Here is a 17117-nt window from a genome sequence, read left to right as displayed (position 1 = left end):
TCTCCTCGGGCCCGTATCCTCTCCAATGGACCAGGTACTGGAGGGAGCCTTGGACCATCTTGCTGTCCACGATCCTGGCCACCTCAAATTCCACCCCCTCAGGGGTGAGGACGGGAACAGGAGGTTTCCTCGAGGGGGCCAAGGACGGGGAGCAGCGTTTCAGGAGGGAGGCATGAAACACGTTGTGTATACGAAAAGACGGGGGTAACTCCAGCCGGAAAGAGACAGGACTGAGGACCTCAATGACCTTATACGGCCCAATAAACCGGGGAGCAAACTTTTTGGACGGAACCTTGAGACGCAAGTTCCTGGATGACAACCACACCAGATCCCCGACCACAAACAGGGGGTTAGCAGAACGTCTTCTATCGGCCTGAGCCTTCTGTATGCTCTGGGACGCCTCTAGGTTCTTCTGAACCTGGGCCCAGACTGTGCACAGATCCCGATGAACGACCTCCACCTCGGGATTGTTGGAACAACCAGGTGAAACGGAGGAGAACCGTGGATTAAACCCAAAATTACAGAAAAAGGGAGAGACCCCTGACGAGTTACTGACCCGGTTATTAAGGGAAAATTCGGCGAGGGGAATGAAAGAAACCCAATCAAATTGACAGTCAGAGACAAAACATCTTAAGTATTGTTCTAGAGACTGATTAGTCCTCTCCGTTTGGCCATTGGTTTCAGGATGGAAAGCAGAGGAGAAGGACAGATCAATCCCCAACTTATTACAGAAGGCTCTCCAAAACAATGAAACAAATTGTACCCCTCTGTCAGAAACAATATTGACGGGGACCCCATGGAGACGCAGGATGTGTTTGATAAACAAGGTAGCCAACGTCTTGGCGTTGGGTAGTTTCTTGAGGGGCACAAAGTGGCACATTTTACTGAAGCGGTCTACCACCACCCACACCACCGACTTGCCTTGGGATGGAGGCAAATCGGTGATAAAATCCATGGAGATATGTGTCCAAGGTCTCTGGGGAATGGGCAACGAACGCAGTAAGCCCGCTGGTCGGGACCTGGGAGTCTTGGACCTGGCACAAACCTCACAGGCGGCGACGTAGGCCTTAACGTCTTTAGGCAAACCAGGCCACCAATAATTTCTGGTAATGAGGTGTTTGGTACCCAGGATGCCTGGATGGCCAGATAGTGCGGAGTCGTGATTTTCCCTAAGTACCCTTAGCCGGAATTGCAGGGGAACAAACAGCTTGTTCTCAGGAAGGTTCCCAGGAGCTGAACCTTGATCAGCAGCAATTTCAGAGACTAAATCGGACTCGATAGAGGAAATGACTATACCTGGAGGCAAAATACAAACAGGATCTTCCTCCGAAGGAGGGCTGGCCATGAAGCTACGCGACAGTGCATCCGCCTTAATATTTTTAGACCCGGCCCTATAGGTAACCAAAAAATTGAATCTGGTAAAAAACAACGCCCATCGAGCTTGTCTCGGGTTTAGCCTCCGGGCAGATTCTAGGAAAACCAGATTCTTGTGGTCGGTAAGGACCGTTACCTGGTGCCTAGCCCCCTCCAGGAAGTGGCGCCACTCTTCAAATGCCCATTTAATGGCTAAAAGTTCGCGGTTGCCAATATCATAGTTACACTCCGTGGGCGAAAACTTCCTAGAAAAGTAAGCACAGGGGCGGAGATGGGTGAGGGAGCTGGTACCCTGGGACAAGACGGCCCCCACTCCCACCTCGGACGCGTCAACCTCCACAATAAATGGCTCCCTTTGGTTGGGCTGAACCAGCACGGGGGCCGAGATAAAGCACTTCTTGAGGGTCTCAAAAGCCTGGACGGCCTCAGGGGGCCAATGGAGGACATCAGCACCCTTGCGAGTGAGGTCCGTAAGAGGCTTAGCGACGACCGAGAAGTTAGCAATAAATCTCCTGTAATAGTTAGCGAACCCCAAAAAACACTGTAGCGCTTTCAGGGAGGCAGGTTGGACCCATTCAGCCACAGCCTGAACCTTGGCAGGGTCCATGCGGAATTCATGAGGAGTGAGGATTTGACCTAAAAATGGTATCTCCTGTACCCCAAATACACATTTTTCGATTTTGGCAAACAGTTTGTTTTCTCGAAGGACCTGGAGCACTTTCCTGACATGCTCTATGTGGGAGGACCAGTCCCTGGAAAACACCAATATGTCATCAAGGTACACTACAAGAAATATCCCCAGGTAATTTCTCAAAATCTCATTTATGAAGTTCTGGAAGACCGCAGGGGCATTGCACAACCCAAAGGGCATGACGAGGTATTCGAAATGGCCTTCGGGCGTGTTAAACGCAGTCTTCCACTCATCCCCCTCTTTGATGCGAATAAGGTTATACGCCCCCCGTAGATCCAATTTAGAGAACCATTGGGCCCCCTGAACCTGATTAAAGAGATCAGGAATCAAAGGAAGGGGATACTGGTTCCTTACCGTGACCTTATTCAGGCCACGGTAGTCAATGCATGGCCTAAGACCCCCATCCTTCTTCCCTACGAAGAAGAAGCCAGCACCTACCGGAGAAGAAGAGGGACGAATGTAACCCTTGGCCAGGGATTCCTGGATATACTCCCTCATGGCTTCACGTTCGGGACAAGAAAGGTTAAATATCCTACCCTTAGGAAGCTTAGCTCCTGGTACCAATTCGATAGCGCAATCGTATTCTCTATGAGGCGGTAATACTTCGGAGGCCTCTTTAGAGAAAACATCAGCGAAGTCCTGAACAAACTCGGGTAGCGTATTCACCTCCTTAGGGGGAGAAATAGAATTAACAGAAAAACATGACGTACAACATTCATTACCCCATTTGGTTAGCTCCCCAGTATTCCAGTCAAACGTAGGATTATGCAACTGCAACCAGGGAAGACCTAGAACCAAATCGTACGATAATCCCTGCATCAATAGTACAGAGCATTGCTCCAAATGCATGGAGCCAACAAGGAGTTCAAAAACAGGGGTATGCTGTGTAAAATAACCATTAGCAAGAGGAGTGGAGTCGATACCCACTACCGGAACAGGTTTAGGCAAATCAATCAGAGGCATAGCGAGAGACATAGCAAATTCCACAGACATGATATTAGTAGAGGACCCTGAATCCACGAAGGCACTGCCGGTAGCAGACCTACCACCAAAAGAGACCTGAAAGGGAAGCAATATCTTAGTACGTTTCATATTTACGGGAAATACCTGTGCGCCCAAGTGACCTCCCCGATGATCACTTAGACGCGGGAGCTCTCTGACAGCATTCTTACGCTTGGGACAGTTGTTTACTTGATGCTTGACATCCCCACAGTAGAAGCAGAGACCATTCTTCCTGCGGAATTCTCTACGTTGTTGAGGGGACACGGAAGCCCCGAGTTGCATAGGTATTTCTGAGTCTTTAGGGGAGAAACGAAGCAACGGGACTTCGGGAGGCATCATGGGGGAGTCGGAGGAAAAAACACATAAACGTTCACGTTGTCGTTCCCTGAGACGTCGGTCAAGTCGTACCACTAAAGCCATAACCTGGTCTAAGGAGTCAGAAGAGGGATAACTAACTAGCAGGTCTTTCAGGGCATTCGACAGACCCAACCTAAACTGGCACCTTAAGGCAGGGTCATTCCACCGAGAAGCTACGCACCACTTCCTAAAGTCAGAGCAATACTCCTCAACAGGTCTCTTACCCTGACGTAAGGTCACCAGCTGACTCTCGGCAAAGGCAGTTCTGTCAGTCTCGTCATAAATAAGTCCGAGGGCAGAAAAGAAACGATCAACGGAGGAAAGTTCAGGGGCGCCAGGAGCCAAGGAGAAGGCCCACTCTTGGGGCCCTTCCTGGAGCCGGGACATAATTATACCCACCCGCTGGCTCTCAGAACCTGAGGAGTGAGGCTTTAAGCGAAAGTAAAGCCTACAACTCTCCCGAAAGGAGAGAAAAGCCCTCCGGTCACCTGAGAACCGGTCGGGCAACTTGAGGTGGGGTTCAAGGGGTGCGGTGAGGGGAACTACCAAGGTAGCATCAGGCTGGTTGACCCTCTGAGCCAGGGCCTGGACCTGTAGGGAGAGACCCTGCATTTGCTGAGCCAGGGTTTCACGGGGTTCCATAATGGTGTCAGGGACCAGGGTAGACTAGGTATAGGGCTTGTGAATTTGTAATAGTGGGGGGGGGGTAGGGAAACGGACAAGTGAGCCCTAATCTACCCGCCACTCTGTCCCTGCCTACTTGCAACGACCCGCCCTAGGCGACGGGGTACAACTGGGCGGCGGTCCCTGCGCTCAGTAAGTGCATGACAAACACGACAAACAAACAAGGGAATACAAGCAAGGGAAATGGGCAGTTGCTCGCGGAAACACCGTGAGCAACAGAGTAGTGAACGAGCCGAGTCAAGCCAGGAGAGTGCGAGGTACAAAGCGAAAAGCAGAAGAGTAGTCGGTAAGCCGTGGTCTGTATGGAGCAGGATCAAAAATAGCAGGAGCTGTAGCTGGGCCAGGAAACCTCAAGGAAAGAAATTCACAAGCACAGATGGACAGGAAGAGCAGGCTTAAATAGACCGAGGGCGGGAGCTAGCTGAGTCTGGCCAGGTTGCGATAGGCTCTCCCACTCCTAAGCCTGCCAGCCTGAGTGGAGGAAGCTGGTGTCTGTCTCAGGGATGTACACTCAGGTGTTGACTGATTAATTCTGGGAGTTAACCCCGAAGCAGTGCCTGGCAGATCCTTTACACATGGTAGACCTGGGGGACTTTAATAGGCCCACGCGTACCTCGACAACACATTGGCAATCCACGATTGCGTCGCCGGGGGGGGGGGGGGGGGGGATGGGATGAAAAAGGAGCCCCTCCTTGTCTAATGTCTTAGACGCTGGGGTTGCTATTGACCATGGCATCTAAGTGGCTGAACGGCTGGGATCAGAGTTATTTCATCTGTTAGCGCAGGTGTCAGTTGTTATATACTGCTGACACCAGAAGTGCATGGTGCGGGCTACGCTCCCGAACCTGCTTCATACTTTTCCTCTCCCACTAGGATGTATGTTTATGTCCTTTTGCCGGAGAGGTTAAAGTGAAACTCTGAGCAAATTTTCATAATTAGTAAAATGGAGCTATTAGGGTTATTTTACAAACAGGGCTGTTCATTTTTTCACTCTGGTCCCTCAAATGCAAGTTTCCAATGTGTTCTATACTTAACACCACATAACAAAATTGCTACCTATTACTGGGCTATACAGCAGAAGTTGAAAACATGCCCCCCTCCGACATCACTTCCTGCTCTGCAGCTATTGGCTGAAGCTGCATCTCACAGACTTCTTGCATAGCCATTCTTCTATATGCATTGGTCTAAATAAAGCGGGAAGTAGCTGAACGGAAACAACTTATAATTTAATTCCCTGTACTCTTAAGCACCTATAGTGTACTGATCACCTTGGAAACGTATATTTCAGGGACCAGAGTAAAAAAAAAATTAATGTCCCTGGTATGTTACATGACCCTAGTAGTTCCATTTTACAAATGGGAATTTGCCCAGAGTTTATCTTTAATCTGTTGCACAAGCAAAATAACAGCTAAATATTTTATTAGATGCTATAGTGTGTTAAACGTTGAGGCAGTGACTTTCCTGCTGTTGGGAACAATTCTCAGAAACAGCTCTTGGCATGAAAAACTTTTTGTGCCACCGCCCTTGGAACAAAGTGTGTAGAGTAAGGGTTATGTCAAAAGTGCTAGTGTTTTCTAACATCTGAATTATTGTCTATGCAAAGATGAAACATTTACTTGGAATTAGACAAAGCTCATGTCTAAATTCTCATTATTACAGTGACGGTCACCTTTATTCTTTATGCACACAGTGCACATAAGTTTAGTCTTTTTTTAATTTATTTTTAATAAGAAAAGTTGTTTTGTGACATGAAAGATTTTGGCTGTTTTGCTTTATGTCTCTTATGGAACTGATTGGAATGACCCAGAGAAGAAGCCAAGCATGACAAATGCTGCTTCCTCGGAATGTACCCAGTGTTAATGTTTTCAGCACCCACTGCACTAAAGAAAATAAGGGGCAGAAATAAATCTTATTCCATTGTAAACAATTGATAAATATTCTGAAAATGATGTTAAAAATAACTTCATCCAAAGCTTTAAGGGAACCTATCACATACAGTCTCCTTGGCAGCATGTTATAAAGCAGGAGGAGCTGAGCAGATTGATATATAGTGTTCTGGGAAAAGATTCAGTATAACTTATAATATATTCATTTATTTAAATCCAGTGGGCGGTCCTACTCAATGATTGATAGCCTTCACTGTGTGAGCGTGCATACAGAGATAGCTGTCAATTCCAAGTTATACTGAAAAGGCCATAGAGGGTGCACTATGTTCAATCGGACACGTTTTCTTTCAAGGGGTGTATGGGACCAGTCATTAGGATGGGCTGGGTGAGCACTTGGGTTTCATGATTGCTCAGTATATTTCTTGATCCCTGGACACAGTATTACTAATAGATTAGAAGCCTTTTTTTTATTTTTTTTAAATGTTGGATTATAATACCTCAATGCGTTTGCCTACAGAGATATGAAAATTCACCTAAATTGCTGTTGTACTTTTAGACACTGTGTTACTGGAACAGGATTGAGCAGAGCTCAGGATATGGCGGTTAGTGGGGAAATAGACGACAACTCTTTATCTCCAGAAGCATGCTATGACTGTAAGATCAATGGCTATCCCAAAAGAGGAAGGAAACGGAGGAGTGCCAATGATACAATTACAAATGATGAGGTAATTATTGCTTGTGTTTGGTTTGTTTAAGAGCTATACAAATTGCAGGAAATGGCTTAAAATGTATGGTAGTTCTTAATATTTCGTAAGATCTTGAAAGCCTTAAAGGCTATGGACACCGTTTACATATGTTAGTGGATACCTTGAGTTAAAAAAAATTGCATTCAGTTTCAGGCTGCAATCTCCATTACTTCATTCATTTTTAGACCCCATATATTATGTTTTCATCCTGCTCCTAGTATTAGACTTTACTCATGTGGTTGTGTCCCCTTCCAGTACTACATGCTGAATGCGAGTTCTGTGACTCCAGGATGCTGCTGTATTCACTAGCTTTCATGTACTACCACAGATTAATTCCATGTGTCGTTTTGAAAAAAGTACAATTTTGTGCTAAAGTGAGCAAATGTCTACCTCTGAACACCATTTTTTTAATCTAAATAAGTCGAAAATGTTCTGCTGATTATCTTTTTAATATATCTTTAATAAAAGTCCATTTAAAAAAACCGTTTCTAAACACAACACATAGATTTAATAAATCTTTTTTTTTTTTGTTTAAACTGCATACCAAGGTGTACATAGCCTTTAAAGCTTTAACATGAACTGCATAAGGCTTTCCACCATTATATATGTATTTTGCAGCATCAATTTTACACCCTACTTTCACTAGCTGGGGCCTCCCCACAGCGTGGTACTTCCACTACTATTCCTTACCATGGGGATGGTGTTTTTTCTTTAATTACGCCTACATAGCCAGTTTGGTCTCCTCAGATCATAAAACCTTGTCCCCTTAAAGGGTAACTAAACGTTCAACAAACTTCTGACATGTCATAGTGACATGTCAGAAGCGGCAGAAGTGCTCGTGTGAGCGTTTAGCTGCTGCGTTTCTGTTGAGCTTTTTTCGGAAAGCCGATGTATCGGAGTACGGGTTCATAGACTTTCTACTGAGTCCGTACACCACTACATCGATTTCTGGAAAAAGCCGAACAGAAACTAAACAGCTGAGTGCTCACACGAGCGCTTTTGCAGCTTCGTTTTAGCGCTCGGTGGGGGTCTCAATGCTCGGACCCCACCAATCAAAACTTCTGACATGTCACTATGACACGTCAGAAGTTTGTTGAATGCTTAGTTACCCTTTCATTTCAGTCTTCTACAAACTGTTTGTCAAACTAGCCAAAATATCATGAGTTCTTTTCACCAGTGGCTTTTTCTTTGCCACTTTCGCATAATTCTGTGACTAGTGAAGAACCCTGGCAATAGTTATAGGGCCAAGATGGGAGAGTCTGCACAAATAAGCCTCTAACCCCTTCAAGAGTTATCATAGGTATCTATGTTCACACAGAGTTTTTTGCAGGCGGAAATTCTGCCTCAAAATTCAGTTTGGAAGTTTGAGGCAGATTTTCCTCTCCCTGCACGCCGATTTTCACTGCGTTTTTGTGGTGTATTTCGCCCACCACCATTGAGCGGTGTGGGCATAAAATGCCGTGAAATACGCTTTCTCTGTCTCCCATTGGTCAGAGGCGTAAATGCCCGAAGATAGGGCATGTCCCTTCTTTCTCCCGCGAGGCGGTTTTACCGCTCACGGGAAAAAGCCACCTCTGCCTCCCATTGAAATCAATGGGAGGCGTTTTCGGGCCGTTTTTGACGAGTTTTGCGGCGCGGTTTCCGCGTCAAAAAACTAGTCAAAAAACTCTGTGTGGACATAGCCTTATAAGTGAGTTTCCTAATTGTGGCCTAGTAACTAATTTACAGCTTTGTAATATTGCTTCCATTTTTGTCAATCAGGGAAGGGAGTAAATACTTTTTATAGGCACTGTACACATAACTATTTGCATCACTACATACAGACCTCAATAGAGCCTTTAACGGTAGTTCTCGTTCTGATCGACATTGAACATATACAAACTATACAAACAGCTTACTGAACCCATGAGTAATATACAGATCAGCAATATACATATTTTAGGAAGTGAATTTCCTGAAATAAGAAGTATATATGGATGTGTGTCATATTTGTGCATACTTAAAGTAGACAACTAAGTTGAAATAATTTGGAAAGTACTGATATTGATACTTTCAAAAAGGTTTCTTAGAATCCTTACAGATTTCCGTAAAGTCAAGAAATTCTTCATAGCTCTATTCATGAACAAGCCATATTATATATAACCTGTTGCTTCAAATACATCAATATATAGTTATATAGTTACATAGTTGATTATACTGTGTTGCTCCAGATAAAGGCAAAATGCGTGCATACCCTCAATCCACCCTTGCACTTGGAAAGTTGTTCTTACTTTTAAATATTTTCTAAATAAAATTGGAACCAAGTTTCCTTTTTAAATACTACACATCGTTTTTGGCGCTGGATCTTTTTCCTTGTATTCCTGTTTGTAGCATAATTATACTTTCTCTTAAAAGTACAAATGACTTCTTAACCATAAAATGGAGACTTTTGGGATAAAAGATGTAAACTCCATGCAAGATGGAGTCACATAGTAATACTTGCAACAATGGAATCAATAAACATATTTTAATCATTTTCACAATGAGCATTAAAATATATTTTATTCAAAATAATGACTTTTTTTGGAGGGGGACGACATTGTGTTACATTATTTTTGTAATCCCATAGTGGATAAGTTTATTTACAACTTTTATTTTTTACTTATAATGTATTAGCATACTCTTGTATGCAGGGGCGTAGCTAAAGGCTCATGGGCCCGGGTGCAAGAATTCAGCTTGGGCCCCCCTACCACTCCCCAACACCACCATCATCATCAGACCCCTGCGCGCGCCTATGCCCAGACGCTTTGCCCAACAGCCCCCATAGTACAGGGTGGGCCATTTATATGGATACACCTAAATAAAATGGGAATGGTTGGTGATATTATCTTCCTGTTTGTGGCACATTAGTATATGGGAGGGGGGAAACTTTTCAGGCGGGGTCTTGACCACAGAAGAAATGCCTCCCGATCTGACCCCCTTAGACTTTTGTCTTTGGGGTCATCTGAAGGCAATTGTCTATGCTGTGAAGATACGAGATGTGCAGCAACTGAAACTACGGATACTGGAAGCCTGTGCTAGCATTTCTGCTGCGGTGTTGCTATCAGTGTGTGAAGAGTGGGAGAAGGGGGTTGCATTGACAATCCAACACAATGGGCAGCACTTTGAACACATTTTATAAGTGGTCAGAAACTTGTAAATAACTCATGAAAGAATAAAGTAACGTTAAAACCAAGCACACCATTGTTTTTCTTGTGAAATTCTCGATAAGTTTGATGTGTCACATGACCCTCTTCCCATTGAAAAAACTAAAGTTGGATACAAAATGGCCGACTTCAAAATGGCCGCCATGGTCAACACCCAGCTTGAAAAGTTTCCCCCCTCCCATATACTAATGTGCCACAAACAGGAAGTTAATATCACTAACCATTCCCATTTTATTTAGGTGTATCCATATAAATGGCCCACCCTGTATAATGCCCCCACACAGTATAATGCCCCATAATGTATAATGCCCCCCCATAACAGCCCCATACCGTATAATGCTCCCCATATCAGCCCCCCATACAGTATGATTCCCCCATATCAGCCCCCATGCAGTATAATGCCCCCCATCTTATCAGCCCCCATGCAGTATAATGCCCCCGCCCCCCGCAATATCAGCCCCCATACAGTATAATGCCCCCCCATAACAGCCCCATACCGTATAATGCTCCCCATACAGTATAATGCCCCCCATCTTATCAGCCCCCATGCAGTATAATGCCCCCCCCCGCAATATCAGCCCCCATACAGTATAATGCCCCCATATGTGCATAATAGAAAAATAACATAATTACTTACCTATCCCCATTGCCACGTCGGGTGGAGGATCCTTCACCTCCTCCGGTGTGTGCTATGAGTGACTCAGTGCAGGCAGGCGCGATGATGTCGCTACATCCCGCCTGCCTGCGTCGAGCCGCTCAGGGCACAGTGACTGCTGGATCAAGGAGATGTCAGCTCCTTGCTCCAGCATTGAATGGAACCGGGACCTCGGTGAGTGACTTGCGACCCCCCGGAGGTCTTCACACGAACCCCCAAGGGGGATGCGACCCACAGTGTAGGGATGTCACGATACCAAAATTTGCACTACGATACCAATACTTCGTTTACTTTGCCAACAGTAATAAAAAAAAAAAGTTCTTTTGTTTTCTGATGTGAGGCACGAGGTGTGATGATGAATTTTGAATGTGCCTCACATTAATAGTTATTAACCCCATCATGTTTCTCAGTCATAATGGGTTAATGTGTAAGGTACATCATGGGGTTAATTACTGTTAGGGCTCGTTTACACGAGCAAGATATACGTGCGTGTGACGCGTGTGCTTTTCACGCGTGTCGTACGCACCTATATTAGTCTATGGGGCCGTGCAGACAGTCCGTGAGTTTTGCTCAGCGTGAGTCCGCTGAAAAAAACTCACAACATGTCCTATCTTTGTGCGCTGTTCGCACATCACGCACCCATTGAAGTCAATGGGTGCGTGAAAACCACGCATGCCGCACGGAAGCACTTCCCTGCGAATTGCGTGATTCGCGCAACAGCTGTCAAACTCTGAATGTAAACAGAAAAGCACCACGTGCTTTTCTGTTTACAAACATCCAAACGGAGTGTCATCATGATGGCGGCTGCACGAAAAGCACGCAGCCACGCATCATACAGGGCTGACACACGGAGCTGTTAAGTGCCTTTTGCGCACGCAAAACGCCGCGGTTTTTGTGTGCGCAAAACGCACACACTCGTGTAAATGAGCCCTTAATGTGAGGCACATGGAGGTTAAATTCATCATCGCACCTCGTGCCCCACAATAAGTGATAGAAAGCAGTTTTTATTTTATTTTTTACAGCGTACACATCATAAATGATGCAAAAAAATTGTTGTGTAGGTTATTACGGCCGCGCCAATACCGATTATATGTATATTTTATGTATTGAGACTTATTTTAATGTTTATTGTAAAAAAGGCGTATGTGTATTTTTTTTTTTATTTAACATTACTTTGTTTTTACTTTATTTTTTAAACTTTAATGTACTGGCATATATCTATATCCAAGTACATTAGCCTGTGTACAGATAGTACATAGGCTGTTGTTAGGACATACCTAAGTATGCCCTAACAACAGGAAATATGGTCAGACAGCACTGGGGTTCTTCAATGGACCCTGGGCTGTCTGCCCATATATGGTATGTCCCTCAATCGCGTCACAGGAATTTCCTTCTCGCGATCCTTCTCAATTTCCCCTGAATGCTGCAGTCAGCTTTGATCGCAGCATTCAGGAGAATAGCGGCGGAGAGGAGAGGTTTCTCTGATCTCCGCCGTTATAGAGCGGGGCTGCGGCAATGTAATAGTCATTGCCCCGCTCCTGAGTCCTGACATGTGTGCGCTGTCAGCATGAGGAGATGCGGCCAGCGCTGCACTAATGAGCGGCGGTTCAGGCATAGAGGACAGAACATGGGGGTGTTTTGTAGTGCACCCGCCATGTTCTGTCTTCAGTGCCGCAGAACATAAGTCCAGCACCGGCCGAATCACATCATCCTGACGGCGCGCACATGTCAGGACTCAGGAGCGGGGCAGTGACTTATTACACAGCCGCAGCCCCGCTCTCATACACTCATGTGTACTATACTGTATTGTGTTGGAGTGTGCAGTTTGCGGTGGAGAGAGGAGGGGGGGGCTGTGATTTAACACCCCCCCCCCCCCCTCTCCAGTGCAAACAAAACAATACATTACAAGGCATCACACAGGACGGGCTTTAGGCAGGATTTTACATATAAGAAAAACACTCCCATTTTCTATTAGTACGATCATTTCTGAATAATCTATAACCTTGCAAATTAACAGCCCAATCCTAGCTTTCATCCAGCCACGTCTCACTTATCCCAAATACATCATAATTCTCTTCCAGCATTATCAATACTAATTCCTCAAACTTGTTAGTAAAGCATTAGAATATATGCACTGTATATATTTATCCATATCGCTTTTCCTCTTTTTCCTATTAATCTTTCCTTGTATTGCACCCCCAGGTTCAATATTTAGCCCCAGCTCACTAGCCTTGCTATCTTCCCCTCCTATACAGTAGTTGCCCTCTCCGTTCCCTGGTTTAAACGCTTCTCCATCCTTTTAGCCACCTTCTCCCCCAACTCCTCTGCACCCTCCCCATCCAGATGCCTCCCATCCCTACTGTAGAGTTTGTAGCCAACTGAGAAGTCGATTTATTCCTACATTTGAGGTCCTTGCCCTGCGCTTATTATCGAATTCTCTGAAATCATGTTTTAAGACCTTCCACCTACCTCTAACTTTGTCATTGGTGCCAATGTGGATCATGACTGCTGGGTCTTTAGCAACCCCTCCAAATAATCTGTCAACACGATCCTTGATATGCCAAACCTGAGCACCCAGAAGATAAAACACTGTTCAGCATTCCTGGTCTTTGTGACAGATTGCCCTGTCTGTTCCCCCTAAGCATTGAATCCCCCACTATCAGCACACATCTGGTCTGCACTGAACTCCTATTCCCTTCCTTACTGAAGCAGACATACCCCTAGTTGCTAGAGAAGGTGTTCTACTGCAGCCATACTATAACCTGTTGTGTCAAATACATCAATATTTATTTCAGAAATATGAAATAACAGGTTTGAAATGTTTATAGTGTTCTGATCTGTCTGTTACACGGTTATAGATTAATCTCTCTAAATACAGTATGGACTTATAATTATGATATGAAAACTGTCTGTATTTTAACACATTTTATGCTACATCAGGTTAAGATTATTACTGGTGCACTGAGCTTCTGACCCAGGTTCCTATAGTGATAAGGGCTCAAATAAGGAAGATTGTGGTGCTGGGGGCCAGAGTGGGTGCTATTGCCCCGGATGTTCCTGCAGACCTCAATTCCCAGTCATTAATGTTTTCACATAGCTGCTTATATTATTGCTCTATTTTTTACTTCTATTTTTTAAGTGTATGAGCTTCTATTGTCGTGGGGTGCAGTAGGGGGAGGGGATAGAAGTGGGGAGATTTTAGCAGAACCTGTGTGGTGGACAACAAGGAATGTGAAATTGTCGACAACTCATTCACCTCTGCTATATTCATTCAATTTCTTAGAAAAAAAAATCAAAATAGCGTCATAAACATTAAAACTATGTTGTTTTAATACTATTATACGCCATATCCTATGAATGTATATTATACAAATTACAAGGCCGGCCTTTGGTTAGATGGTGACCTGTGCAGGATTATTTTTGATTATTTTTCCAGTGCATCTAAATCAAATTCCTAATTTATATACTTTTGTTATAGATAGGTCCTATGCAGACCTATCTGTCTCCATGGTAACAGACTACAAACCCTGTATAGTTAGGTTCTGCAGTTATACACTCTTCCCTCCATCCCCTTGCTAACCTACCGAATAAACATGCTCTCCCCCCTCCAAATTGCCCGTTTCTCTCCCTAGCGCAGGATCATCCCACAGGATATAATTCACCGCCTCTCTCCCCGTACCGAATCTCCTCTTAGGTGTAAGGAAGGAGAGACACCTGGTACCTAAGTATTACCCCCCCAAAGTATCACCTCCTTCCCTCCATAGATATAATCTCTCCCCCTAACCCAGATATTATCTCTCCTTCCTAATTCCCCCCAGTATCACCTCTCTTTCCTTTACCCCCACCGGTATCATCTCCTCCCATAGATGGCTACTGTCTTACCCAGGTCGGCACCATATCCTCTCTACACTTGCAGCATATTACTTGCATTAGAAGCCATCAGCAGGAGACAGGTTACTTCTTCCATGTTACAAAGCCCAAGAGCTGTGAGAGCCATGGATAAAGAGCTGCTGACATCTCCTACTGCAAGTACTGTACTGCTAGTGTAGAAAGGATATGGTGCTGACCTGAGTAACACTGTTGCCTTCTATGGGGAGAGATGATTTTGTGTGGAGGCACCAAACAGCCTTTCTACTGGCAGCAACAATGCTGTTTCCACTTTAGTCAAGAGTTTTTTCCATAGTGTATTTATCTTTTGCAATGGATTCCATTGACTTAATGGTCCGTCAGGTTTCTATTTTTTTTACTGGCTAGCGTATTGCAGCCGACTATACTATTCTGCCCATCGAGGCAATGGAAACCTGACAGAATGGAACCACGAAGTCAGAATAAACAGAGTCAAAGATGTTATAGGTACAGAATTTGCCTGATTGGTTGTTTTTTTTGTTTTTTTTCAAGAATATGAACCATCTTTGTTTTTTATTTTATTTCTCAGGAGAAACTCAAGTTTGAATCCCTTGTTAACCTCGCAAGTTGGGATCTTGAAAAAACAACAATCCTTTCTTTTAACGTCTCCCATTTAAACACAAGAGACCGTATTCTTGAGTTCACTCCAGCGTTAACAACTCTACAACATCACAATAGATACGTAATAGACTCTGGAAATGAAAATGGCTTATTCAGGCTCAACCAAAAAGATGGAGTCAGTTACCTGCATCTGACCAAGAAGAAGCCAATCCACGGTGTTTATGACCTAGAGATTAGCAGTTTTCCCCTTTTTAAGGAGAAAGAGCTTATCCAGCTTGAAGATAAATATGACAGAGACTACCTCACTGGTGAACTGGGTGACATTCTTAAAATGAAAATTAAGATCTTACTGCATTAATTTGCCAAACCAAAGAACAGCAAAACCAAAGATTATAAGTAGACATGAATGTTCCTTGCCCAGTTTTACTGATTCCCATAGCTTTGGTACAAACCCTTCATAACTATGTTTTTATGAATAAAAAGCACTTTCTTCACATGACATATGCAAGGTACAGGATCATTATCCCAGCTCAACACAACCACTTTCTCAGGCTTCTTACATAGTATGTAGCTGAGCTACCTTCATATGGTGAATACGCCAATTTTAAACTTTGGGACTTTTTTAAATGGAAGATGGCCTTTGATGCTGAAATGTTTGACAATTTCAGCAGAGGTACATGAAGTTGTTTTCATGTTGGACTTCCCTGGTTTGTAAGTTTAAAGTTTTCCATGCCACCTAAACTCATTCAGCCAGACATCTATGATACCTTTTTGGTGCTAGTAACTCTTTCAAAACATTTTTTTATCAATGCACTGTAATATGTACACATTTTAGAAGTCAAACCATTATTCTGTCTAAACTTGTTAAAATTTACAAGATCAACCAAAGTTAGCTATAGTTTTATCTCAATTATCTCTATATGTCATGTAAATGACATGTGTGTATACTGTAATCAAGCTTTTATTTATCCTTGGAGCAATTGTAAACTAGATATAAAACCTAAAATGGTTTGGGGTTTTTATTTTAAATGGTGCTTATAAAGACCAACTACTTGTATACAGAAGCCTAGTGGTGCAATTTCTAGAACTAGGTGAATGCACTGAGGTCAGTTGACCATGCAAGATTATCAAACAAAGTTCAGTGCCATCCTACAATATATGACATACATTGCACATTGTAAGTACCCAGTGGCATTCGTATTACCCTATTGTCATAGATGCCACAATACTAAACAGTTATTTTTTGTTATGTCGCAAATTTGTTACATTGTTCAATCAAACCAAAGTAGTTATGTTACCATATACTGTTAAAATCATACAACAACTATTACTGTATGTTTAGTTTAATGTTGGCGGGAGGACCAAGACAGTATGCTTTTCTGTAATGTCCTGTGGTACTCAGTTTTACATAACTAAAATGAAACATCTGTTTTTCATCTGTGTGAAGACGTAAAAATCTATTAAAATTACAGAATAAATCAGCAGTCAATCTACTGCTGTAAATGTTACAATGTGAATGTCTGAGGTTGATTCTTATGGTGTCTTTTACGCATTTCTATGGAGCATTAATAGGGGTTTATGTTTCATCAAGCCTGGTATTAAATTGAAAAAGGTATTGTGCAAAATCCAAAATCCTTGACCGTCGTGGTTTACTATATAGTTTTATGCAGACTTGACTAATTTTTACCTTTCTGGGATGTTTGGTGTTATTTTATTTATCTATGTGGCGACTGACTGATTTGCTTGATATAATATCATGCATTATGTGATAAGTACAGAATTTTATTCACAGATGCATCTATATTGTTCCTGGTAAGTTTTTTACTTGCACCAAGACCACATTTTTACATTTCATATTTCGAAGGTTAGGAGGCAAGATTATTCCAAGTGGCTTTTGGTCCAAGATCTGTTACCAAATAGAATAGATGCCTTTCCTTATCACACTCGGCAGCACAACATATGGGTATAGTTAGCCCCCCCATCTACTAGGACAGAAGAACACATGGGTGGTTAATAGCAATCAAATAAACTCCTGACACCGGAAACCACTCGTGTTTTTTTCTGCTGTCT

General features: G+C 43.5%; 1 protein-coding gene across 2 annotated transcripts in view; it reads left to right on the top strand.

Moving 5' to 3' along the window:
• The window catches only part of FBN1 (fibrillin 1), a 219263-nt gene extending 202705 nt beyond the window's left edge, over positions 1-16558 (top strand). For both annotated transcript variants that reach the window (XM_075858025.1, XM_075858024.1), the window contains exons 65-66: positions 6551-6719; positions 15016-16558. In XM_075858025.1, the coding sequence (XP_075714140.1) occupies positions 6551-6719; positions 15016-15405 (559 nt within the window). In that variant the 3' untranslated portion in view covers positions 15406-16558. The remainder of the gene's footprint in view (positions 1-6550; positions 6720-15015) is intronic.
• The last annotated feature ends 559 nt before the right edge of the window (positions 16559-17117 follow it).

Source organism: Rhinoderma darwinii, chromosome 3, assembly GCF_050947455.1.
Source record: "Rhinoderma darwinii isolate aRhiDar2 chromosome 3, aRhiDar2.hap1, whole genome shotgun sequence".
NCBI classification, from domain to species: domain Eukaryota; kingdom Metazoa; phylum Chordata; class Amphibia; order Anura; family Rhinodermatidae; genus Rhinoderma; species Rhinoderma darwinii.
This window is presented reverse-complemented; position numbering and strand designations above follow the sequence as displayed.